The 26,359-nt window shown below is 40.6% G+C and overlaps 1 protein-coding gene and 3 non-coding genes across 4 annotated transcripts in view; all 4 read right to left on the reverse strand.

Moving 5' to 3' along the window:
- The window catches only part of EIF3A (eukaryotic translation initiation factor 3 subunit A), a 46,914-nt gene that overhangs the window by 17,515 nt on the left and 3,040 nt on the right, over positions 1 to 26,359 (reverse strand). The window contains exons 2-14 of the mRNA XM_035269247.3: positions 21,230 to 21,420; positions 20,923 to 21,059; positions 20,332 to 20,495; positions 17,900 to 18,099; positions 16,443 to 16,651; positions 12,151 to 12,322; positions 8,370 to 8,474; positions 7,882 to 7,980; positions 6,684 to 6,800; positions 6,312 to 6,497; positions 5,014 to 5,361; positions 3,502 to 3,606; positions 3,307 to 3,420 (exon numbers count right to left, since the gene is read on the reverse strand). Of these exons, the coding sequence (XP_035125138.1) occupies positions 3,307 to 3,420; positions 3,502 to 3,606; positions 5,014 to 5,361; positions 6,312 to 6,497; positions 6,684 to 6,800; positions 7,882 to 7,980; positions 8,370 to 8,474; positions 12,151 to 12,322; positions 16,443 to 16,651; positions 17,900 to 18,099; positions 20,332 to 20,495; positions 20,923 to 21,059; positions 21,230 to 21,420 (2,147 nt within the window). The remainder of the gene's footprint in view (positions 1 to 3,306; positions 3,421 to 3,501; positions 3,607 to 5,013; positions 5,362 to 6,311; positions 6,498 to 6,683; positions 6,801 to 7,881; positions 7,981 to 8,369; positions 8,475 to 12,150; positions 12,323 to 16,442; positions 16,652 to 17,899; positions 18,100 to 20,331; positions 20,496 to 20,922; positions 21,060 to 21,229; positions 21,421 to 26,359) is intronic.
- On the reverse strand, positions 7,105 to 7,237 carry LOC118146576 (small nucleolar RNA SNORA19). Its single transcript, XR_004732430.1, has one exon. It is a non-coding gene; the product is annotated as a small nucleolar RNA SNORA19 (small nucleolar RNA).
- On the reverse strand, positions 8,124 to 8,253 carry LOC118146577 (small nucleolar RNA SNORA19). The gene has a single exon (XR_004732431.1). It is a non-coding gene; the product is annotated as a small nucleolar RNA SNORA19 (small nucleolar RNA).
- LOC118146620 (U1 spliceosomal RNA) lies at positions 21,511 to 21,676 on the reverse strand. The gene has a single exon (XR_004732467.1). It is a non-coding gene; the product is annotated as a U1 spliceosomal RNA (small nuclear RNA).

Raw genomic sequence — 26,359 nt, forward strand, 5'->3', positions numbered from 1 at the left:
GAAAGATCTAGTTGGCATCTTCTTCCAATAGAAGGTTGTTTCATCTACACTGCAAATCTACTGGCTGGGCACAATGGCTCATGCCTGTAATCCCAGCACTTTGGGAGGCTGAGGCAGGTGAACTGCTTGACCTCAGGAGTTTGAGCCGCCACTGGGGAGATCTTGTCTCCACTAAAAATATTTAAAAAATTGCCAGGCATGGTGGTGCACACCAGTGATCCCAGCTACTAAGGAGGCTAAAGTGGGAAGAGCACTTAAGCCCAGGGGGCGGAGGTTGTAGGGAACTGAGATGGCGCCACTGCGCTCCAGCCTGGATGACAGAGCAAGACCCTGTCTCTCAAAAAAGAAGAAAGAAAATCCGTTGTTTAGTGTAGCCACTTTCTTTTAATTATCTCAGCCAAATCTTCGGATAACTTGCTGTAGCTTCTACAACAGCACTTGCTGCTTCACATTGTACTTTCGTGTTATAGACAGTTTTCCTTAAACCTTATGAACCAACCTCTGCTAGCTTCAAACTTTTCTTCTGCAGCTTCTTTTTTTTTTTGAGACGGAGTCTCACTCTGTCGCCAGACTGGAGTTCAGTGGCACGATCTCAGCTCACTGCAACCTCCGGCTCCCATGTTCATGCAATTCTCCTGCCTCAGCCTCCTGAGTACCTGGGAATAAAGATGTCCACCAGCATGCCCAGCTAATTTTTGTATTTTTAGTAGAGACAGGGTCTCCCCATGTTGGCCAGGCTGGTCTTGAACTCCTGACGTCAAGTGACCTCAGCCTCCCAAAGTGCTGGGATTACAGACATGAGCCACCAGGATTGGTCTTCTGCAGTTTTCTAAGCTCCCTGAGACTTCATAGTATTAACTCATTAGAGAATTAGAGCCTTGCTCTGGATCAGGCTTTGGCTGAATGGAATGCTGTGGTTGGTTTGATCATCTGTCCAGACCAATGAAACTTTTTCCATATATATAAGGCTGTTTCCCTTTCTTACTGCTTATGTGTTCACTGGTGTAGCATTTTTAATTTCACAAACTTTTCCTTTGCATTCACAACACGATTCGTCAAAGAGGCCTAGCTTGCAACATACCCTCCTCACTAAGCTTAATCACTTCCAGCATTTGATTTAAAGTGAGAGACAGATGACTCTTCCATTCACTCCAACACTTAGGAGCCACTGTGGGACTGTTAATTAGCCTAATTTCAGTATTATGTCTCAGAGGGTGGGCGAGGTGGCTCAATTCTATAATCCCAGCACTTTGGGAGGCTCAGGCCAGTGGAACACTTGAGGTCAGGCGTTCAAGACCAATCCAGCCAACTGGGCTAGGTGAACTAAAAACCCAGTCTCCACTAAAAACACAAAAGTTAGCCAGGCATGGTAGTAGGCACCTGTAATCCCAGCTACTTGGGGTGCCACAGCACTATAGCCTGGGTGAAACTGTCTCCCAAAATGTGTGTTTGTGTGTGTATGTGTCACTTACTCGCACTCTCTCTCTCTCTCTCAGGGAGTAATAGGAAGGTTCAAGGACAGGGAGAGGCAGAGAGTCAGGGAATGGCCAGTCGGTAACAGTCAGAACAGACACAACATTTATGAATTAAGCTCATAATCTATATACGAGTGGATTATATGAGTGTGGTTTGTGGCACTCCAAAATAATAACAACAGTAACATCAAATATCACTCATCACTATAACAGATATAATAATGAAAAACTATGAAATACTTTGAGAATTACCAAAATGTGAGAGAGACAGGAAATGAGCACATGCTGTTGAAAAATGGTATCAACAGACTTATTCAATGCAAGGTTACCATAAGCTTTCAATTTGTACAAGAAAAAATAAAAATAAAAATTATAATAATATGGGAAAGGGGGTTGGGGGAGGCATGGTGGCTCACACCCGTAATCCCAGAACTTTGGGAGGCCGAGCTGAGAGGATAGCTTGAGCGCAATAGTTGAGACCAGCCTGGGTAACACAAAAGCACAATAAAGTAAAGCATAATGAAACGAGGTGTACCTATATATAGTAAAATAAAATAATGTGACACAGTAATAACAAATGCCATGGTTTAATTTTTAAAGGCATTTTCATCCTTAAAAACACCAGGATTTAATGCAGGATAATATAAGGCTATTTCCTTTCTGCCCTACGTGAAAAAACAGAAAGCTCAAAATCAACCCAATTTCGTGTGCGGCACTTTTCTAATTAATTTTTAATATTTACATGTTAAGAGAATTATCACAAAAATTCCAACTTTTCCTGAAAAAAAAAATGTGAAGAGCTGGCAATCCTAGGCCCATTAATCTCCAGGTGACAACCACCAGATGAAACCAAGAAAAGGCTGCATTCTCCTATCACACTCTACACTAATGTTTGTCTACCACCTACGGTTACTTTGTTAAACCAGGTCTGTTCACTCACTTTTATTACATATTTGCTGCCATAAGCATTTGTAAAACCCTGTTTTTGTATCATCAGGTAAATGTAATACATACTATAAACTAACAAAACTACAGAATGACCTATTTAGTTACAAAAGACCACACAGTACACAATTCCATTTATATGAAATGTCCAGAATCAGCAAATCTACAGACAGTAGCAGTTTGGTGGTTGCCTAAGGCAGGGTTGGTGAGGAAGAACAAAGATGACTACTGCTAATGGGTTTAGAACTTCTTTTTGATATATGTTTTAAAATTAGACTGTGGGCCGGGCACGGTGGCTCACGCCTGTAATCCCAGCACTTTGGGAGGCTGAGGCTGGGAGCACAAAGTCAGGAGTTCCAGATCAGCCTGGCCAATACGGTGAAACCCTGTCTCTACTAAAAATACAAAAATTAGCTGGACTGGTGGCAGGCGCCTGTAGTCCCAGTTACCTGGAGGCTGAGGCAGGAGACTCGCTTGAACTCAGGACGCAGAGGCTACAGTGAGCCGAGATCGCGCCACTGTACTCCAGCCTGGTGACAGAAAAAGACTCCATCTCTAAATAAATAAAGTGTATATAAACCAGTTTTTTGTAAAATGAGCTTTTCAGTTATCCTTTGTTTTACAAGACTCATTTGTAACCTAAATCGTGAAATTTTCCATCTTTCAATTTGTAAAAGAAAAAATAAAAATAAAAATTATAATAATATGGGGAAGGGGGTTGGGGGAGGCACGGTGGCTCACACCCATAATCCCGTAATCTGTTAATAGGCAACCATTAGAGCACCATTTCTAACAGATTCTGAAAGCAATTCTGAATCCTTGGTTCCATTACTGGCAGAGGATTTAATTATAATCTAAAAATATTACAATTAAATTAAAAACTTACTCTTTCTTCTTCTTGTTGTTCCCACAGATCCATGTCTTTAATTCTCTGTTCCTCGTAAGCACTCTTTATCAAAGGAATTTCTTCCAAACGTTTGGCTCTTTCAAAATAGTCAATCTAAATGACATGAAAACAAACGTCGTTTCTACAAATCTCTTTTAACTTGGTATGTTAAGGGTTTACCCATCTTTCATTTACCTTCTTTTCTTGATTCTTCAGGCGTTCTTGGAGTTCTTTCTTTTCTTTCTCCAGTTGTTCAACCTGTTTAGCCATGATGAAATCTGGATCCAATTCTTCAAGGTCCTGAAAGGTAATACGAATGCACAATTGTTAATAAGGATAAACAAGCAATGCCTAACATAATTCACTGTTTTCTAGAATAAAATCCTAAATTCCTTTTATTGTTACAATGGGTGATAATTTAGGAAATGTAAAAGTATCATAAAATAGCCTTATTTCCATTTGACCGTAAGGAAAAAAAATCCACACATCTTTTTCTCACTCTTCTAATTTACATCTCCCCATACTCTACTATAGGGTGAGCAAACCTAATCCAAAAACTCATCTGAAATGCTCCAAATTTTAAAACTTGGTGAGCACCAACATGGTGCCACAAATGTAAAATTCCACACCTAACACATGTGACAGGTCAGTCAAAATGCATTCAGAACTGTTTCATGCACAAAATTGTGTAAAATACTGTATAAAGTTACCTTCAGGCCATGTGTATAACATGTCTATGAAACAGACCAGTCATGGTAGTTTGCACCTGTAATTCCAGCACTTTGGGAGGCAAGTGCAGGTTGATCACTTGAGGTCAGGAGTTCAAGACCAGCCTGGCCAACATGGTGACACCACCATCTCTACAAAAATACAAAAACTAGCCGCCAGGCGTGGTGGCACAAGCCTGTAATCCTGGCTACTTGGGCTGAGGCAAGAGAATCACTTGAACTCAGGAGGCGGAGGTTGCAGTGAGCCAATATACCACTGCACTCCAACCTGGGCAACAGAGTGAGACTGTCTTTAAAAAAAAAAAAAAAAAAAAAAAGTGTCTTATGAAACAAATGAATTTCGTGTTTAGCCTCTGGTCCAAACCCCAAAATATCTCTTTATATGTATATGGAAATATTCCAAAATCCAAAGAAATCCAAAATCTGAAACATATCTGCTCCCTAGCATTTTGGGTAAGGGATACATAACCTGTCCTGTGATTAATATATAGCGGTTAAAACTGCACAGAGCAGGCCAGGCACGGTGACTCAGCCTGTAATCCCAGCACTTTGGGAGGCTGAGGCAGGTGAATCACCTAAGGTTGGGAGTTTGAGACCAGCCTGGCCAACATGGTGAAACCCCACGTATACTAAAAATACAAAAATTAGCTGCACGTGGTGGCGGGCACCGGTAATCCCAGCTACTCGGGAGGCTGAAGCAGGAGAATCGCTTGAACCCGGAAGGCAGAGGTTGCAGTGAGCCAAAATCACATCACTGCACTCCAGTCTGGGAAATAAAAGTGAGACTCTGTCTCAAAAAAAAAAACAAATTGCACAGAGCGATTAAACATATGCTTATTCACAGATTTAGTCATGACCAGCTGTACCAAAATGCATAAAATAACTCAAAATAAGCCAACAAATGGCAAAGGACTATGGTTCTAAGCGTATAAAAGACCTGGATAAAACTAAGTTTTTTAACGACTAAAATGCTACACACTTCAATGTCAATATCTTTGAATGCTTTGGCACCCAGTTCCGTTTTCTTGATCTGCTCCAAACGCTCTCGGACAGTTTTCTTTTTGATTTGTTCATGTTCCTGCAAGATACGCTCCTTTTCTCTCTCCTTGGCTTCCTGGCGCAGCCTCTCTTCCTCAGCCTTTCGTACTTTCTGGAGTTCAGCTTCCCTCTGTTCCAATTCTTCTTTCTCACGCTGAATATTCAAACTCTCAAGGCGCTCTTTTCTTTCCTCAATTGTCTGGCGACGAGCCAGGATCCGCTGGTGCTCTTTTCGTGAATTTTTTAGGTATGCAGTAACCGCCAACTGATGCTGTTCTTCTTTTTCTTGCTTCGAAAACAAATGAATTTTGAAAAATGAACAAAATTAATATTCTCTGGTAGTAGGCATCAAAGAAATTACAAAATAATCCTGATGCACTGCCTTTCTATGTATCTGCATTTGATATTGGGAAGATGACACTATCCAAGATAAACATTTGTTTTCAGTATCAAATGCTATCGTGTTGCTCCTATTCAGTCTTTAAATAGCAATGATGCGGCTAAAGAAGCTCTCCTAGCTAAGACAACTTTTCTCTGCACCAAACTTACCTTAGGTGTTCATTAACAGAGCTCACAAAGAAGAAATAACTTGTTACAGGCAGTGGCTCACGCCTGTAACCCCAGCACTTCAGGAGGCCAAGGTGGGTTGAATCATTTGAGGCCAGGAGTTTCAGACCAGCCTGGCCAACATGGTAAAATCCCATCTCTACCAAAAATATAAAACATTAGCAGGGCATACGGTGCATGCCTGTAGTCCCAGCTACAGAAGAGACTGAGGCACAAGAATCACTTGAACCCAAGAGGTAGAGACTGTAGCGAGACAAGATGGTGCCACTACACTCCAAACTAGGTGACAAGAGACTCCATCTCAAACAAATAAATAAATAAATACAGAAGGAAAGAAAGAAAGAAGCAGGAGGGAAAAATCTGGTCATTGTACCTCACTCTTTGAGGAATCATATGTCCACTCTGGTTGCTTCTGTAACATAATCCACACTATTACATTACCTATACAGAGTAATATTATTTTGTTTAGTGGAAGAAAGCTCAATGGTTTGTGTATTTGATAAAGTAACAATTCTATAGAATTCTACTTCTACAGAATTCTACCAAGTACAATCTATAGAAAATATATCATAAATCCCTTCTCTTAGATATCATCTCAAACCTTTTTGTGAAAGACATGGCATAAGACTCTCTCAAAACTTCTGAGATTTATTTCCCCTAGAAGATGCATACCAGTATATGAGCTGGCTTAATGACTTCAAGTGCTTTTGCAAGTACTGAGGACATGGCTGTCAGCTGGTTTCTTATCTGCTCTGAAGGCATGCTTTGCAAATGAGGACCAATCGGAGCATCTTCTCGAGTAGCATAATTCAAATCAGATCCAAAACTCAGAGTCCGAGAAGTGTGATCAATACGAACCTTTGAAAATTAAATTATAAATGGTTAAATCCATATGTAAGCATGCAGTCAAAAAAAAACAACAAAAAAAGTCACATACAAAAGCTAGAAAAGTTCACTCAGTAAACTTTAAAATGAGAAACAAAGGATACGTGTCTTTCTAGCCCTTAAGGGCCTTCTACCTGTCCCCTTACAGAACATACCTACCTGCAAGTCGCAATGCCTGGCTGCATCTACTATGGCCCGTTCCAGTTGGAAAGCATCAACAAAAGGAACCAGAGAAGTCAAACGAGAAAACTCAATGCTCTGATAAATCTGTGCCACCTGCATAGAAAACATAGCGTTAATAACACTAACCACTATTTATTCAGCACCTTTTATGTGCAATCTCATGACAGTCATGGGAAGTAGAACTTACGCCAGTGAATTATGTTAGCAGTACATTGTTAAAGCCAGAATTCTAATCCCCAGACTATCAACTCCAAACCTCATGCTTTGAGAACTATTATCATACTACTCCTCAAACCTATAATCCTTTCAAATCCTAGTTTTCATTATATTAAAAAAAAAAAAAAAACTAAAAATCTACTACTTACCGAATATATTTATAAACACTTCTTAAAATAATTTTTGTCTGAAGGAGACTGGCAGCATTACTATTTATAGTTAATACTGCTAATTAGCCTTCAACTATTTGTATAGCACAGAAGAAATAACACTGCTCACATGTACAAAAGAAAGCAGGTCAATGAAATGTGCACAAACACTGAGGTAAAAATATAATAAAAGGCCTTCCTTCCCAAATGAAAAACAAAATGGGAACACTTAAGCCCCCATTATAAGCCAAAACATTAAAACTTACTCAAGCCCCTGGACTAAAATACATGAAAAGGCTCTCTCATTCACTCATGGTGGGAGGATCTATTAATCCAGGGTTCTGAACAGCTATTAAAGCTTTAAATGCATAACCCCTACAACTAATTCCACTTCTTATGCCACAGAAAGTAACAGAAGTATGTAAAGATACATGTATGAAAGATGCTCAATGCTACAAGATTTTTAACAAGAAAAAAGAATCTAGTAATACAGGTTTTCATCAAGAGAGTCAGAATAAATAAACCACATTATCTTAAAAGGAATAAGGTAGTCCTACATTACCAACAAGGAAAGATGCCCAAAACAATGTTCATCCAAAAAAAAAAAAAGTCAGTTACAAAATGTGTAAATACAATTATCCTGTTTTTCAAGTTAGTAAGTAGTATGAGACTAACTGTTGTCAAGGGTAGAACCTGGGGAGGTTCTCACTTCCTAAACAGTTCTAGATTTTTCCAGTTTTTCGTTTCATGATCAGTACACACAAACAAGGAAACTCCAATTCTTCCACAAAACCTTTTTTAATTTGTACCTGCTGCAGAAGGCGGAGGATGGTGTTGCTCTGCAGTTGCGGCACATACTGTTGCAATTCCGGTTCCTTTTCAGGTTGTTCCCTAACCCAATTTAGAACCTATAAAAGCCATTAAATTGAAAGAGAATCATACTTTCTACAATTAACAGATCCAAAACATCTGAAATTCTTTCAGTTTTTTTTAAGATACAAAAACATCATCCAATGCAGAGAAATACAAAAGGTATCATGAAGCTACTGATACTTGTTTGAAGGTGACTGACAGCAATGACTAAATTAGTCATACTGCTAATTAACCTCCAAAGGTTTGTTTAGTACATTGGAAATACCTTTTCTTTTGAAATAAAAGAAAAAAGACAATGAAATGTGCGCTGAACTCTAACACATAAGACAATACTTCTTTCTTAACAAATATCAGTACAACCCAAAATTGCAATAAGGCCAACTCCATGGTAACAATCAGAAAGAACTTAAATCCAAAGGCTTACCTTTGTGACTCGCTCACAGAGTTTTAGTGGGTTAAATTCCACTTCAAGCCAATTGTAAAGGTCTTTCACTTCTGGGACAACATATTGCAGTACATTAAATCTGACCTAGAGTAAGCAGAGCAAAAGCTGTAACTGCCAAAGGAAATTTTCCAACTAAGATTCCGATCTGACTATGAATTAAAGAAAATGATAGCACTAGAAATCTGAAAAATGATTTTAAAAAATCACCAAGCCTCAACCTCCTCTAAATTTACCAAAGATGAATCCAAGTACAACTCTGCTAGGTCTCTTGCCCCACACTATGACACTAACCTACAGTGAGAAGTATGTAAAAAGGAAATGAAACTCTAAAACACACAACCACAACCAATTAAACTGTGGGCAACAGAATAGCTTATTACCAATAACAAGGAAAATACCAGAGTTTTAGTTTTTTTGTTTTTTTGTTTTTTTCACTTTCAGCTCAGGCTTTAGATTCACAGAGTTTTACTTTTATATAAATTGTCACACAAAAATTATCATGGCTGCACTATTTCTAATAGCCCCAAACTGGGAAGAATTCACTTACTTATAAAGAGGAGGGTGGTGTGTTCATAAAATAAATAAAAATGCTCAAAAAAACAAAAGTTATATAGAACACATGAATCAATCTCACAAACATAAACTTACATGTAAGAAAAAGAATTTCACATATCACCCCATTTATATGGACTTCAATTTTACCAAGAAATATGTCATTTGTTGGGAACTGTTAACCCAAGGACAGAATAACTGCTGGGACACAGCAAAGGCCAGGAGCGTGTTCCCACAGAGAGTGGGTGACAAAACTGAGGCAAATGTTGGCAGATCCCATCCCCAAGCAAGGAGGGTGCCCCCAAACACACCAGCACTTGGTCTAAGATTCACTCCAATGTAAAATGGGTACAAGACTGACAACCTACAACAGTCTAATACTTCGCCCTTATAAGCATCCATTTATCTTTAATTCCCTAACTAACTTGAAATCTGTCTTTAAGAAAAAAAAAAGTTCCCTGCTCTAATTTCATTTCTATGAAATTATTTTAGATTCTTCATGCAGCTCGCCTCCAAATGTAAAAGGCTGCCATAACCTACTGAATTACATTTCTCACTAAAATACACAATTGGCTTGCTTTCTGATTTAAAAGTCACTCTTACGAACACCTGAGTCTTCCTGAGATAATGGAATCACACTGTCTCACAAATTTCAGTTATGGCACCCTCACACTCAGGTATTGACCTCGGATATATGGTCAACTAAAAAGCTGATAAATGACTCTCGGCAGTCAGCTAATCCATTCACTTGACACTAACAGGTACCCTTATAGAAGTCTACACTCTATGGGGTACAAGGAGGACCCTAATCTAGATGCCCTAGCTGCTGATCCAATGCTCCCCATTAGTGATCACTATGACTCACTCACAGAGTTTTAGTGGCTTAAAAATTCTACTTCCAGCCAACTGTAAATGTCTTTCGCTCTGGGACAACATATGGCAGTTCATTAAATCTAAGTCTAAGAAATCACCTTTAACAGCAAGGTGACATGGATTATCCTTTCAGTGTGGTACATTTCTTCAGCCTAAAAAATTAGAAGCAAATTTTTAAAACATTTGCTAATAAAATCTTTCTCAAGAAACTGCTGTTGCTTTATTACACTGAGTCCTACATCAGTCCCATAAACAAAAAGTTGAACTCTGTGGGCAGTGGCAGCAGAGTAAAACATGGAGGCACAAAGTAGGAAAAAGCTGCTCTGTAGAAACTCTTTGCAAAAATTAACTATAAAGCAGATCTGCATTACAGTGTCACAAAAGAACAATGCCACTATCTAGAAAACGTATTTGTTCTTAAATTGACTACTACAGAAAATTTAGGCCTTTTACCTAGTTTTTACCAGAGTGACTACAGGTGTTTTCTCAGAACACATTTTAAAAATATCTAAGAGAGCTTGCCATTATCTTCATGATTTCTTTAATTGCTCAATTTGTGAATAATTAGGGTCTGTTAATGATTTAAATTCCATTTTTGGTAAACATACAGCCAACTTGATTTTTCCTTAATACTTTTCTCTAATACTTACCCCTCTTTTTCTATTATCCCAAAGTAATCTACTGGAGGTGATTACAATAATCGCCAACTCAGACTGTTATGATGAGAATCCCTACAATCTAACTCCCCTAGAATACAACTTCTGCCTTCAGTTTCACCTGCTAGGCACATTAATAGGCACTCAAATTTCTACTGAATGGAAGATTCCATCAGTGTGAAACACTGAAAAGATACACATATCTGGGCTGGGCACAGTGGCTCACACCGTAATTCCAGCAGTTTGGGAGGCTGAAGCAGGTGGATCACGAGTTCAGGAGAAAGTTCGAGTCCTGGCCAAGATGGTAAAACCCTGTCTCTACTAAAATACAAAAATTAGCTGGGTATAGTGGTGGGTGCCTGTAATCCCAGCTACCAGGGAGGCTGAGGCAGGAGAATCTCCTGAACCCAGGAGGTGGAGGTTGCAAATGAGCCAAGATTGTGCCACTGCACTCCAGCCTGGAAAACAGAGCAAGACTCCATTTCGAGGAAAACACTGTGTGGTACCTTCCCCCGCTCTCTCTTCCTCCTGCTCCAGCCATATAAGCCATGCCTGTTTCCCCTTCGCCTTCCACCATGACAGTAATTTTCCTGAGGCCTTGCCAGATACAGAAGCAACTATACTTCCTATACAGCCTGTGGAACCGTAAGCCAAATAAACCTGTTTTCTTTATAAATTACCCAATCTCGGGTATTTTTTTGTTTGATTGTTTGTTTCAGAGTCTCATTCTGTCACCCAGGCTGGAGTGCAGTGGGATGATTTCAGCTCATTGCAACCTCCGCCTCCCAGGTTCAAGAGATTCTCCTGACTCAGCCTCCTGAGTAGCTGCGATTACATGCATGCACCACCACACCCAGATAATTTTTGTTTTTTTGGTTTTTTTTTGAGATGGAGTTTCCCTCTCGTTACCCAGGCTGGAGTGCAGTGGCGCAATATCAACCGCAACCTCCGCTTCCTGGGTTCAGGCAATTCTCCTGCCTCAGCCTCCTGAGTAGCTGGGATTACAGGCACGCGCCACCATGCCCAGCTAATTTTTTGTATTTTTAGTAGAGACGGGGTTTCACCACGTTGACCAAGATGGTCTTGATCTCTTGACCTCGTGATCCACCTGCCTTGGCCTCCCAAAGTGCTGGGATTACAGGCGTGAGCCACCACACCCGGCTAATTTTTGTATTTTTAGTAGAGACTGGGTTTCACCACGTTGACTGGTCTCTTAAGTCCTGACCTCAGGTATCTGCTCACTTCGGCCTCCCAAAGTGCTGGGACTACATTCGTGAGCCACCACAGCCGGCCTCAGGTATTTCTTTACAGCCGTGCGAGAACATACTAATATACCTAGCCTCTTTATATTTCCCACACACGGCTTAGTTTTCCTAGAGCCCCCATGAAATAAGCCATGACCCCTCTTGCCCATCAATACTTATTCTCTTACTGAATGGTCCACAGTATTCCTCAGAGCCAACCCAAGTCCTCCTACGTCAAAACTCCCAACAATTTAAGCCCAGCTCACCCACTGGAGCGAACTGCCTCAACTGAACAGTGATTGACACCAGTGCTTCCCTGTCTATACATCAGAATCCCCTGGCAATGAATCAGAATTCCTAGTATTTAATCATGGGTATTAAACCTGACCACAAAGTTTTCTGCCCAAAGCTATAAATATGCAAATTAATACTAACCATATCATTAATAAGGCCAATTCGTGTCGGTGGGGCTTGAAGACCTAGGAGCGTTGCAAGGCGACGTTGTTTTTCAACTATAATGCCATCCATATCCAGAAGTCGAGCAATATCCGTACGCTCAGGAGTAATAGGGATGGAAAGAGTGGCTAAAAGGACTCTAGTAGACATTCTACAGAGAACAAAGTTTTAAACCTGTTAGGTTTGTAAATGACACTTGATAAGCAGGAAAGCACTTCTCTTTAATCTTATGGAAAGTGACAGAACGTGTGCATCGCCACAGTGCACTATACTTATAAATATTATCCCATCAAAGCATGGGAGTAAGAGAAACAGACTATGTTTAAATGAATACTTGGAGAATCAGAACTTCATCTGTGCACTCAGTACTGTCAGTGTTTTCAAGCTACAGAAAAAGACTGTGATTAAATGGCAGAAAAGGCACATTCATATACCCCATACTTCCTTACAAAATTAAGGCAGCTTTAAAAACTAAGGAAATGGCTGGGTGAAGTGGCTCATGCCTGTAATCCCAGCGCTATGGAAGGCTGAGGTGGGCAGATTACCTAAGGTCGGGATAACACTATACTGCTGTCAGCATGGCCAACATGGTGAAACCCCATCTTTACTAAAAACAGAAAAGTTAGTTGGCATAGTGGCGGGCGTCCACAATCCCAGCAACTCAGGAGGCTGAGGCAGTAGAATCACTTGAACCCAGGAGGCAGAGGTTGCGCAGTGCACTGAGACTGCAGCACTGCACTCCATCCTGGGCAGCAGAATGAGACTCCATATTAAAAAAAAAAAAAAAAACTAAAGAAATAAATGACAATAAGGGAGAAAAAACTGTAAGAATCACAAGTGTGCCGGGCATGGTGACTCATGCCTGTAATCCCACACTTTGGGAGGCCAAGGCAGGCGGATTACCAGGTCAGAAGATCAAGACCAACCTGGACAACATGGTGAAACCCCGCCTCTACTCAAAAATTAGCTGGGCATGGTGGCGCACACCCATAGTCCCAGCTACTTGGGAGGCTGAGGCAGGAGAATCGCTTAAACCCAGGAGTCGGGGGTTGCAGTGAGCCGAGACTGCACCACTGCACTCCAGCATGGTAACAGCAAAACTTCATCTCAAAAAAAAAAAAAAAAAAAAAAAAAAAAAAATCACAAGTGAAACACTATTATGGTAGTAGTGAGGGAGAGAAGTAGACAGGAACCAGAAGCTAAATTTTCACATCCCTGAAAGACAGGAAATCGGGCTGCATTCAGAGCACAGCGAGACCTCAAAGATTGTGGGCTCTGGAGGCAAAGGGCTAGAATCTCCCTTTCACCATTTCCAAGACTGTGACCTTAAGGCAAGATACTTAATTTTCTGAGTTATTAAGCTATTGCAAAGGTTAAACCAAATAATGTACAAAGGGCTGGACAGCCTAATGCTTACTATTATTACAGTATTCTCTAAAAGGTGTCTTGAAGAACATGTTCTTCTCGTAACAAATAGATGTGGGCCAGGCATGATGTCTCACGCCTGTAATCTCAGCACTTTGGGAGGCCGAAGCAGGTGGATCACCAGAAGTCAGGAGTTCAGGACCAGCCTGGCTAACATGGTGAAACCCATTTGACTAAAAATACAAAAAAAAAAAAAGAGGGAGAGAAATTATCTGGGTGTGGTGGCGCACGCCTGTATTTCCAGCTACTCAGGAGACTAAGGCAGGAGAATCACTTAAATCCAGGAGGTGGAGGTTGCAGTGAGCCAAGATCATGCCATTGCGCTCCAGCTTGGGCAACAAGAGTGAAACTCTGTCTCAAAAAAAAAAAGGATGTGAATTACATAAGTGACAGTGGATGCCATAATGGACACCATCCTCAAAAGTTTCTAAGAAAATATACTAGTGGCCAGGCACAGTGGCTCATCCTATAAATCCCAACACGTGGCCAGGCACGGTGGCTCATGCCTGTAATCCCAACACTTTGGGAGGCGAAGGCAGATGGATCACCTGAGATTGGGAGTTCAAGACCAGCCTGACCAACATGGAGAAACCCTGTCTCTACTAAAAATACAAAATTAGCCAGGCGTGGTGGCACATGCCTGTAATCCCAGCTACTTGGGAGGCTGAAGCAGGAGAATCACTTGAACCCAGGAGGCAGAGGTTGCAGCGAACAGAGATGGCATCATTCTGTTCTGGGCAACAAGAGCAAAACTCCATCTGAAAAAAATTTAAAAACAATCCCAACACGTTGGGAGGCTAAAGCAGGAAGATCATTTGAGACCAGAAGCTTTGAGACCAGCCTGTAACATAACGAGAGCCTGTCTCCACAAAAAATAAAAAATAAAAAAATAAACATTAGCTGGACATAGTAGTGCTCTCCTGGAGTCCTTACTACTCAGAAGACTGAGGTATTAGAATCGCCTGAGCCCAGGAGCTCAAGGATGCATACAGTGAGCTACAATCACACCACTATACTCCAGCCTGAGCAAGGAGCAAGACGCTATCAGAAAGGAAAGAAAAACAGAACAAAGGAGAGAAAGGAAAAAACAATATATACTAGCGGGATTCATTTAATTGTTCTCATTAATTACTCTAAATAGTTTTATATAAGACAATTTGCTGTACATAATTATACTGAATACCAAAATAACCAGTTTACCAATACAAAAAACGGGTGGTATATGTGTTATCTAAATACAATAGCTTTTGTTTTTTGTTTTTTGTTTTTTTTTAGGAAGAAGTGTTGCTCTATCGCCCAGGCTGGAATGCAGAGGCACAATCTTGGCTCACTGCAACCTGCGCCTCCTGGGTTCAATCCTTTCGTTCAAGCCTTTCTCCTGCTTCAGCCTCCCAAGTAGCTGGAATTACATGCGCGCACCACCACATTCAGCTCATTTTTATATTTTTAGTAAAGACGGGGTTTTACCATGTTGGCCAGGCTGGTCTTGAACTCCTAACCTCAAGTAATCTCCCACCTCCCCAAAGTGTTGGGATTACAGGCATGAGTCACCATGCCCGGCCAGAAACATATTTTTTAAAAGTGACAGAAAACAGATTATACATAACGTTAAAAAGAATAAAATGGAAGATGCCTTCAGGGCTCATTTCTGTAGTTTGTTGCTAGAGACGTCTCTCTGAATACATGGAATACAGGGAAAAAGTGGTCTATAGGTTATTAGGTTACAGACCCTTCTTTTCATATCGATTTATACGAGAATAAAAATGCCCCAAATAGTCTACAGTTAATATTTTACAATAAGGAAAAAATGACTTGATCGAAGTATTTACCTTGCTGGGCGTGGTGGCTCACGCCTGTAATCCCAGCACTTTGGGAGGCCACGGCAGGAGGATCACCTGAGGACCAGAGTTCGAGACCAGCCGAACTCTGACGAAACATGGTGAAACCCTATCTCTACCAAAAATACAAAAAATTACCTATGCATAGTGGCACACACCTGTAATCCCAGCTATTTGGGAGGCTGAGGTAGGAGAAACTTTAACCCAGGGAGGCAGAGGTTGCAGTGAGCCGAGATCACACCATTGCACTCCAGCCGCGCGGTAAGAGCGAAGTCTCTATCTCAACAACAAAAAAAAGGAGCAGCAGCATTTATCTCAATTTTCTATTGTTCTAAGAACAGCCAGACATGGTGGCTCACACCTGTAATCCCAGCACTTTGGGAGGCCAGGGTGGGCAGATCACCTGAGGTTAGAAGTTCGAGACGGGCCTGGCCAACATGGTGAAACCCCGTCTCTACTAAAAACACAAAATTAGCCAGGCGGGGTAGGCATGCCTGCAATGCCAGCTTTTGGGGAGGGTGAGGCAGGAGAATCTCTTGAACCCAGAAGGTGGAAGTTGCAGTGAGCTGAGATCACACCATTGCACTCCAGTCTAGGCAACAAGAGAGAAACTCCATCTCAAAAAAAAAAAAAAAATAGACTTCAAATACCTGTAGAAAGCTCATCCATTAAATGTGTTTTTCGTAATATTCAAATATCTCAACTGGGCTTTTAGTGGGATTACTTGTCAAACTACTGAAGACCAAGAATACTGTTCAGGAAGGGCAATGTCTTGAGACATCTGTGGTAGTCACAACTGGGGGTGGCTGTTACTGGCATCTAATGGGTAGAAGCTGGGGATGCTGCTAAACAACCTGCAGAACACAGGACAGCCCGACAACTAAGAATCATCCAACCCAAAATGTCAATAGCGCAGAGGCTGAAAACCATGGCCTAGAATATAATACCGTGTCATATAGACAGTATTTGTTACAGAATTTCAACATTATCCAACTATAACATTCTTACCTTTGCATCTCATCTTGTGTAAGATTCTTTCTCATTTCTCTAGAAAGATGGTAAAGACGATGGAGGGTAGATGCATGAAAAAGAGCATTTCCAGATTTCCAAAATACAGTTGAGACTTTGTTATAGTAATTTGCCATCAATTGAGGTTTAGGTGGTTTTTTAGACAAGGAGAATAGCCCATGAATATCTTCCACAGCTTTGAACGCTTCCTAAAATTAGTAGTATAAATTAAAGTCACTGCATTCTATAACATAAAATAAATCTAATTCAAATTTCTATAAAATCTACAACATGGAAAACATAAAAATAGCAAATAAAATACCTTGATGTGTGGTTCTCTTTATTCATGTATAATTTAATATCTAATATATTTTAGAAAACTGCCATAATTACAAAAACACAAACTCCTGTTAAACTCTTTTAAGTTCTTTAGGAAATACTGGAAAGTAGACAGAACAGACTAAAGAAAATATTTGCATATTATCCCATCACTCGAGGCAATAAGAAAAAAATCTAGAAGGACATACAACAAGTTATTTCTCAGTGATAAGATAATGGATGAATATTTCTCTTAACTTATACATTGTTTTTCTATCATGAGCATGTTTACTTATCTTCTACTGGTAGTATTTTAACATGGGTGTCCCTACAGAAAAGGAAACATAGGGAAGAACAAGACATGGAATCAGTTTCACTTGGCTCAAAGACTCCCAATTTTTAGTTTCTTCCTCTATAATTTCAATAAAATATTGTCCGTCAAATATATAAAAGACTTCAAAGTCACATGACTACACAATTGTATGGAGTATCTTTGTAGAATTCTTAGAGAAGGGCCAGGTAGAGGACTAGCTTCCCGCCACCACCACAGAGATCTCCAATGCACAACAGTCAGCTAAAGCCGCACTAAGAAATCTCGAAATAACCTATGGCAGCACTTCTGCAACAACCAGTAGTAAAGGATTCGTTTTTGTTTTTTTTTAATTTCTAACCTCTTACCAAAGAATATAAAATGCAAAATTACCACAAAAATGAAACAGAAAAAGCTCAATTTTTATCATAGTAAACACACAAAAAATTTACAATAAAATGCCTACTAAGAAACTCTGCATATGCTTTTCTCCTCTATACTGATTTCATCACAGTCCAGACAGTTCACAAATGACAGCAGTCATGAAACCACATTTGAGCAGTACTGGCGACGTACTGTTTTATATGCCGAGAAACTGTGTCTGAAAGATATTACATGGTTTGGTCCAGAATTCATAGAAGCCAACTAGAACAAAGATATTCTGAGATTTCCTGTTGAGAACTTTTCACAGACCATCAGGCAATTTTAATTCCTTACCTAATCTACTGAAATTAACCAATGCATACGAAGATGAAGCTATTCATTAAGGGGGTAAAAAAGTAACACAAACTATTATTTCTAGAAAGAAAAACTAATAGTTCCAACATACCTGCCACAATTCCATGCTGATGGCACTGTCCAACTGAACAAGTCTGGTTTCCAAATGCATGGACTGGCTCTCTGGATTATTAAGATTGATTGCCGTACTTTGGTTATGGTGGCGCTGAATCTGCGATAAGTGCATTCTCAAATTGTCACACAGTTTACGGAATTCAGCCTTACGCGTGTATTGGAGGCAGAATTTGAAAGCTATAAGCATAATTGTAAAATATATTAGGTACCTTCCACTGTCTACTTCAGTATTTGAATAGGTTTTATTTCACACATTAAAATCAGTTATTTTAATAGGATTCCCCAAACTTATCATTGGTCTTTGTGATACAGTGACAATCAACTATTTCATCTAGACCACCTTTTTACCAAAGACATAATCATCAGTCCTTGCCTAGAACTAAAACATGGTTCTGGCAGAGTTTACAAATAGGAAACTAGAATTTAGATCTAAGAGTCAACTTTCAAAGGCCCATCACTTTAAATCCTAAGAAATTCCAGTCTGAAATACGATGAACTTTGATATCTAACTTACATAGAAAGCAACAAGGTTCCATACGAATTAAAACTATAAAATACAAATTGAAGGCTTATGGTAACCTAATTTCAACAGATTACATAGATGCATGTATGAACTACTTTTTCTGTCATTTAAATGCACACATTAATTTTTTACTGTCACATATGTAATATCAGAGTATTTTTTAGACTTCCTTTGCCTTTAAAAATAGTATGTCTAGGGCCAGACACAGTGGCTCAAGCCTGTAATCCCCGCACTTTGGGAGGCCGAGGCGGGCAGATCACCTGAGGTCAAGAGTTCAAAGACCAGCCTGGTCAACATGAAGAAACCCATCTCCACTAAAAATACAAAATTAACCAGGAGAGGTGTCACACGCCTGTACTCCCAGCTACTTGGGAGGCTGAGGCAGGAGAATCGCTTGAACCCGGAGGTGGAATCGGCGGTGAGCCGAGATCATGCCATTGCACTCCAACCTGGGCAAAAAGAGCAAAACTCCGTCTCAAAAAAAAAAAAAAAAAAAAAAAAAGAAGAAATAGTATGCCTAGGCTGGGCATGGTGGCTCATGACTATAATCCTAGCACTTTGAGAGGCCGAGGCAGGCAGATCACGAGGTCCAGAGATTGAGACCATCCTGGCCAATACGGTGAAACCCCGTCTCTACTAAAAATACAAAAATTACCTGGGCGTGGTGGCGAGCGCCTATAATCCCAGCTACTCGCAAGGCTGAGGCAGAATTGCTTAAACATAGGAGGGGGAGGTTGCAGTGAACCGAGATTGCGTCACTGCACTCCAGCCTGGTGCCTGGTGACAGAGCGAGACTCTGTCTCAAAAAAAAAAAAAAAGTATGTCTATTTTAACAGGCCTAAAATGGAGTTGCAGTTTAACTTCAAGGTCATATTTATATCAACAGCTAGCAAAAAATCCAAATTTACTTGTGTTTAAAGTGAAAATTCAGGCTGGGCACAGCTGTAATCCCAGCACTTCAGGAGGCCAAAACAAGAGGATGACTTAAGTCCAGAAGTCTAAGACCAGCCTGGGCAACAAAGCAAGACCCTAGCTCTTTTTTTAAAAATAAATTTTAGAACCGGGCGTGGTGTCTCACACCTGTAATCCAAGCACTTTGGAGGCCAAGGCAGGAGGATCACCTGAGGTCAGGAGTTCAAGACCAGCCTGACCAACATGGTGAACCCCATCTTAAATAAATAAATAAATTAATTAATTAATAAAATAAAATTTGAAAAAAAGCAACAGTAGGGTACTTGAATTTCCTATTAAAAAAAAAAGCGGGGGCGGGGGACTTTATTGTTCCAGTCACATGGAGAATTCCAAAATGAAAAATGACTATAAAATGTCTTTCACTGTTACTGATGTTTGTGTAAAAAGAAAAACAAAAGATCTTTCAGGCATCAATTAAATACAATTCACATGAAACTCCCTTAATAAGTAAAACAAATTTCTTATTCAGTCATTTTTGGTGTTTCTTTTTTTTTTTGAGACAGAGTCTTGCTGTTACCAAGCCTGGAGTGTAGTGGTGCCATCTTGGCTCACTGCAACCTCCACCTCCTGGGTTCAAGAAATCCTCCCATCTCAGCCTCCCGAGTAGTTGCAGTTACAGACATGCACCATCATGCCCAGCTAATTTTTTTTGTATTTTTAGTAGAGAAGGGGTTTTCACCATGTTGGCCAGGTTGCCCCAAAACTCCTGACCTCAAGTGATCTGCCTGCCTGGATTACAGGTGTGAGCCACCGCATCAGGCTTCAGTCATTTAACACTCATGTGAATGCCAACATTTCAGTAAGAATAAAAACTAGTTCATTTTAAGCACTCTTCAGAAAAGGGGTTCATTTGCAAAATTTACTCCTCAGTCAATTCCACAGCATGTCACTCAGATTTTATCTTCTCATCTTACCTTGCTGGGCAATATCATGGTAAAGACGCTCTACTCTAGAATTGTTTCTAAGAAGGTCCAAACACTGCCTGTAAGACTCCCACAGGAATTTAACCCATGGAGTTAAAAGTAATCTGTCAGTACGATCCTGAGTGTCTTCACCACTTACAGCACTTAGGAGAACACTACAAAGACAGAAAAAAAACGTTGAAAACAATTTTAGACAGTGTCCTACTTTGCCATATGATTAAAAACCAAAACCAACAATTTCCATCAGAAAACAGTGCAAATTCTTTCACAATTGTGTATACACTGCAAAGGTGTCACTATCTACTCCCTGAATTCCCAATCTGCATTATGATCATTTAATTTAGTATTTGCCCTTCTATCTTAAGGCTTGTCAAAAAGAAATTTAAAAAAAAAAAGGCTTTTCATTTTCCACTTCTATGAATTGTGATTATTACCTACATAAATTTATTGGTTACCATACATTCAAAACTTCAAAGATTAACATTTTTTTCTGATAAACATCTATTTCAAACAGGGATGAAGACCCATGTAAAGGAAAACACTAAATTAACACAGCATTTAATAGATGTCTAAACCACATACCTCTCAGGAGTTTGAATATTATCCAGATCTTCTATATCTAAGACCATCTGCTGGGATTCTTCTTTAGCAGCTTCAGTTTTTTCCTCAGCCATTTTCAAATATGCCCTAACCACATCCTCTAGAGATTTTATGTTCACCTAATCCAAAGATACAAAAACTCTTCAGAACTTAAAACCTATTTTTCCAATGAACTATGATTTCAAGGCAAATTTTAAGAGAAATAAAATATATTAACTTTGAAAGGTTAGCTCTTCTGCAGATTACTAAAAGCACTTATTAAAAATATACAACCCAGTTCTGTTTGTACCTGTTGACAAATGTTCTTATACTGGTATAAGCCCTCCTTAGCCAAGTGGCTCTTGCGAAGATCCACGCAAAGTTCCAAGTATTTCAACATAATTGGCTCGTGTATCTTCTGCCATGTTCTATGTTTCTTACTTTTCATAACATCATAAAGAACATCCAGAGCAGGCTGCTTTTTGCCAACCTCAAGAAATTCTGAAAAATGCAGAATTAAAATTAGTCATGTACACTAAACAAAAAGTCTAAACTTCACTTTTCTTATTTTTTTATTTTTTATTTTTAAACCAGGAGAAAGCGCAAACACAGTCCCCCACTATCACAAACTATGCACTTGAGTTTCCCTCATTTGGGGAAATCGCAGGGGTCAGCACATTCAGAGTATAATGAATGGAAGCCTCACCCTGGGAAAACCACCTTCGTGATCATGGTATCTCCCCTGCCAGGTTAAACTTTACTTTTTTTGACCAGCTGTTTTAATTCCCCAACTCCCAACATTTTATGAGGTTAGTTATTTTTGACTTCTAAAGATATGCCATAATTATCAAAGGTAAAACAATAAAGAGATTTGTACTGTATCAAAACATGATCTGTAAGTATAACTGTATTACACTGTGATTTAAAAGTTCCAGGCCAAGCGCAGTGGCTCAAGCCTGTAATTCCAACACTTTGGAAAGGCGCAGCAGGTGGATCACCAGAGGTCAGGACTGTGAGACCAGCCTGGCCAACATGGTGAAACCCCGTCTCTACTAAAAATACGAAACTCAGCCGGGCGTAGTGGCATGCGCCTATAGTCCCAGCTACTAGGGAAGCTGAAGCAGGACAATTGCTTGAACTTGGGAGGCAGAGGTTGCAGTGAGCCGAGATTGCACCGCTGCACTCCAGCCTGCATGACAGAGCAAGACTCCATCTAAAAAAAAAAAAAGTTCCAGAAACTGAAATGACTAGTGAAGAAGAAAATCTCCCACTGCAAACACAGAAAAATTCAAATATGACTTTACAGTCACGCTGAATTAGTTAATGAAATTTTTACTAGTTCATGCTACAATATGAGGTAAAGAAATATATTAGATTGCCTTGGCTACTTTAAGATCAGTTAACTATAGCTAAGTAAGGCTATTTCTGGGCTTTCTATTTTGATCATTCTCTACTAATCAATGTGTCTAGAATTTTTTTTTTGAGACAAGTCAGACTGGAGTGCAGTGGTGCAATCTCGGCTCACTGCAACCTCTACCTCTTGGGTTCAAGAGATTCTCCTGCTTCAGCCTCCCAAAGTGCTGGGATTACAGGTGTAAGCCACTGTGCCCGGCATTTTTTTTTTTCTTTTTTGAGACAGAGTCTCACTCTTGTCACCCAGGCTGGAGTAGAGTGGCATGATTTCGGTTCACTGCAACCTCCACCTCCTGGGTTCAAGTGTGTCTCCTGCCTCAACCTCCCAAGTAGTTGGGATTACAGGCGCCCACTACCACACCCAGCTAATTTTTGTATTTTTTAGTAGAGACAGGGTTTCACCGTGTTAACCAGGCTGGTCTTGAACTCCTGACACCTCAGGTGATCTGTGCCCACCTCATCTTCCCAAAGTGCTGAAATGAAGCTCACCGCACCTGGCCAATGTGTCTAGTTTTCAGCACTACCACACTGTATTGATTACTGCTGTGTCTTCTACTAAAGTCTTAAAATCCAACTTTATTCTTCAGGACTGTACAGACTATAGTAGGTCTTTTATCTTTCCATGTAAATTTTATTATCAGTGGTAGTTATCTACAAAATAACTCACTGGGCTTTTAATTGAACTGCACTGACTCTATAGATCAAGTTTAAATACAGAATCTCTCCCCACTTATTTACCCCATTCTAAATATGAAAAAATAAATAGATAAACCCCAATTGAAGGATGGTATGGTTTGAATGTTTTGTGTCCACCCAAAATTCGTATTAAAACTTAATTCTTGGCCGGGCACAGTGGCTCACGCCTGTAATCCAAGCACTTTGGAGGCCAAGGCGGGCGGATCACCTGAGGTCGGGAATTCAATACCAGCCTGACCAACATGGGGAAACCCTGTCTTTAAAAAAAAAAAAAAAAACATTAAGGAAAAATGACCAGGCGCGGTGGCTCACGCCTGTAATCCTAGCACTTTCGGAGGCCGAGGCGGGTGGATCACCTGAGGTCAGGAGTTTAAGACCAGTCTGGCCATCATGGTGAAACCCCATCTTAAAAAAAAGAAAAGAAAAAAGAAAAAAAGAAAAACTTAACTCAATACAAGATGATTAAGAGGTAGAGCCCATAGGTAGTCATCAGGGTAGAGCCTTGTGGAAGGGCTTGAGGGAAATAGCTAGTCCCTTCCAGTGTGAGGACACAGTGCTTGTCCATCCACTCCTGAAAAGGCAGTAAAAAAACACCACCATAGCCAGGTGCGGTGGCTCACGCCTGTAATCCCAGCACTTTGGGAGGCCGAGGTGGGTGGATCACGAGGTCAAGAGATCGAGACCATCCTGGTCAACATGGTGAAACCCCGTCTCTACTAAAAATACAAAAAATTAGCTGGGCATGGTGGTGCGTGCCTGTAATCCCAGCTACTCAGGAGGCTGAGGCAGGAGAATTGCCTGAACCCAGGAGGCGGAGGTTGCGGTGAGCCGAGATCGCGCCACTGCATTCCAACCTGGGTAACGAGCAAAACTCCGTCTCAAAAAAAAAACACCACCATAAAAGCAGAGAGCCAGCTTTCGCCAGACACCAAATCTGTGGGTGTCTTGTCAACAAATCTTGATCCTGGACTTCCCAGCCTCAAGAATTCCGAGAAATAAATTCCCGATGTTTACAATGTTCAAGCAGTGGTATTATGTCAGCAGCAGCCACAGACTAAGAAAAAGGACACTTGACAAAATACCTGACCAGTACTCCTCAAAACTATTAAAGTCATCAAAAATAAGGAAAGACATGAAGAAGTACCCACGACTATTTGAAAAACAAAAGACAAGACTGAGAAATTGTAGCCATCAAGAGGAGAATTAGGAAATATGACAACTAAATATAATGTATCCTGGATAGGATACCAGGACAGAAAAAGACATTAGGAAAAGCTGGGGGGAAATCTGAATGTAAAATGAATTTCAGTTAATAATGTGTCAGTACTGGTTCATTAGTTGTTACTAAAAATCAACAGGGAGCCGGGCGCAGTGGCTCACACCTATAATTCCAGCACTTTGGGAGGCCAAGGCGGGTGGATTACATGAGGTCAGGAGTTTGAGACCAGTCTAACTCCAGGCTAACATGGCAAAACCTCGTCTCTACTAAAAATACAAAAATTAGCTGGGCATGGTGGCGGGCACCTGAAATCCCAGCTACTCAGGAGTCTGAGGCAGGGAAAATCGCTTGAACCTGGGAGGCGGAGGTTGCAGTGAGCTGAGATTGCACCACTGCACTCCAGTCTGGGTAACAGAGCGAGACTCTGTCTCAAAAAAAAAAAAAAAACCTTACATTTCATCATCTTTTATTTTCTTTTGTACACTTAATAGACTGGGGGAGAAAAGAGATTATTTAACCTAAATCAACTGGTTAAATTCATCTTAACATTCACTAATTGCCAAATTTCACACACACACAAACTTTCCACTGAACATGTAAAAAATAATTTGGGGGAACTAAAACACTAGTTTACACTATTTAAAAAAAAAAGCCTTAAAACACTATGCATATCTCCTTTTTAAAAATATCATTATTTTCCTTAGAAGAATTTTTTTTGGTTTGGTTTTGTTTTGTTTTGTTTTGAAACAGTTTCATTCCATCGTTCAGGCTGGAGTGCAGTGGCATGACCTCAGCTCACTGAAACCTTCACCTTCCAGGTTCAAGCGATTCTCCTGCCTCAGCCTCTGGAGTGGCTGCAACTTACAGGTACACACTGCCACCATGGCCACCTAATTTTTTGTATTTTCAGTAGAGACAGGGTTTCACCATGTCAGCCAGTATGGTCTCAATTTCCTGACCTTGTGATCTGTCTGCCTCAGCCTCCCAAAGTACTGAAATTATAGGCGTGAGCTACTGCACCTGGCCAGAATGCTTTTTCTTTTAAGAGTTGATAATATATAGCATTATCTACTAACTCTGCTAGGCAACCAATAGGCAAACATGTCCCTTATTTGGGGGGCTTACTAGATCCACAAATTAATAATTCTCTTTCTACCATTTCTTCTTTCAACTATCATATCTTCCAGAAATGATGCTTCCCAACATTCTTTCCTCCAGGAAAACCACAAAAAATACTCCACCTCTCCAACATATTAAAAAGTTTGTGGCCGAGCATGGTGGCTCACACCTGTAAGCCCAGCACCTTGGGAGGCTGACATGGACAGATCACCTGAGGTCAGGAGCTCGAGACAAGCCTGGCCATATGGTGAAACCCCCTCTACTAAAAATATAAAAAATGGCCAGGCCTGGTGGCTCAGGCCTATAATCCTGGCACTTTGGGAGGAATAGGCGGACAGACTGCCTGAGGTCAGGAGTTCAAGACCAGTCTGGTAAAGATCAGTCTGGTAAACATAGTGAAACCCAGTCTCTACTAAAAATACAAAAAAATCAGCTGAAGCCAGGGGAATTGCTGAATCAGGGAGGTGGAGGTTACAGTGAGGGAGATCATGCAACTGCACTACAGCCTGGGCTACAGAGTGAGACTCCGCCTCAAAAATAAGACAATACAAAAAATTAGCGGGCATGGTGGTGCACACCTGTAATCCCAGCTACTTGGGAGGCTGAGGCAGGATAATCACTTGAATCCCAGAGGTGGAAGTTACAGGGAGCCAAGATCATGCCACTGCACTCCAGCCTCCACTACCGAGCAAGACTATCTCAAAAAAAAAAAAAAAGTCTTCCCTGATAGTGGGGGGTGGGGGTGGGAGAGGAAAAACTTGCAGTCTTCTTCCTATAGGGCACATAATGTTTTCTAAAATCTAACAGTACAGCCAGGCGCCCTGGCTCACATCTGTAATCCCAGCCCTTTGGGAGGCCAAGGGGGGGTAGATCATCTGAGGTAGGGAGTTCAAGACCAGCCTGGCCAACATGGTGAAACTTTGTCTCCACTAAAAACACAAATTAGCTGGGTGTGGTGGTACACGCCTATAATCCCAACTACTCAGGAGGCTG

This window comes from Callithrix jacchus, chromosome 12, assembly GCF_049354715.1.
Source record: "Callithrix jacchus isolate 240 chromosome 12, calJac240_pri, whole genome shotgun sequence".
In the NCBI taxonomy this organism is placed as follows: Eukaryota; Metazoa; Chordata; class Mammalia; order Primates; family Cebidae; genus Callithrix; species Callithrix jacchus.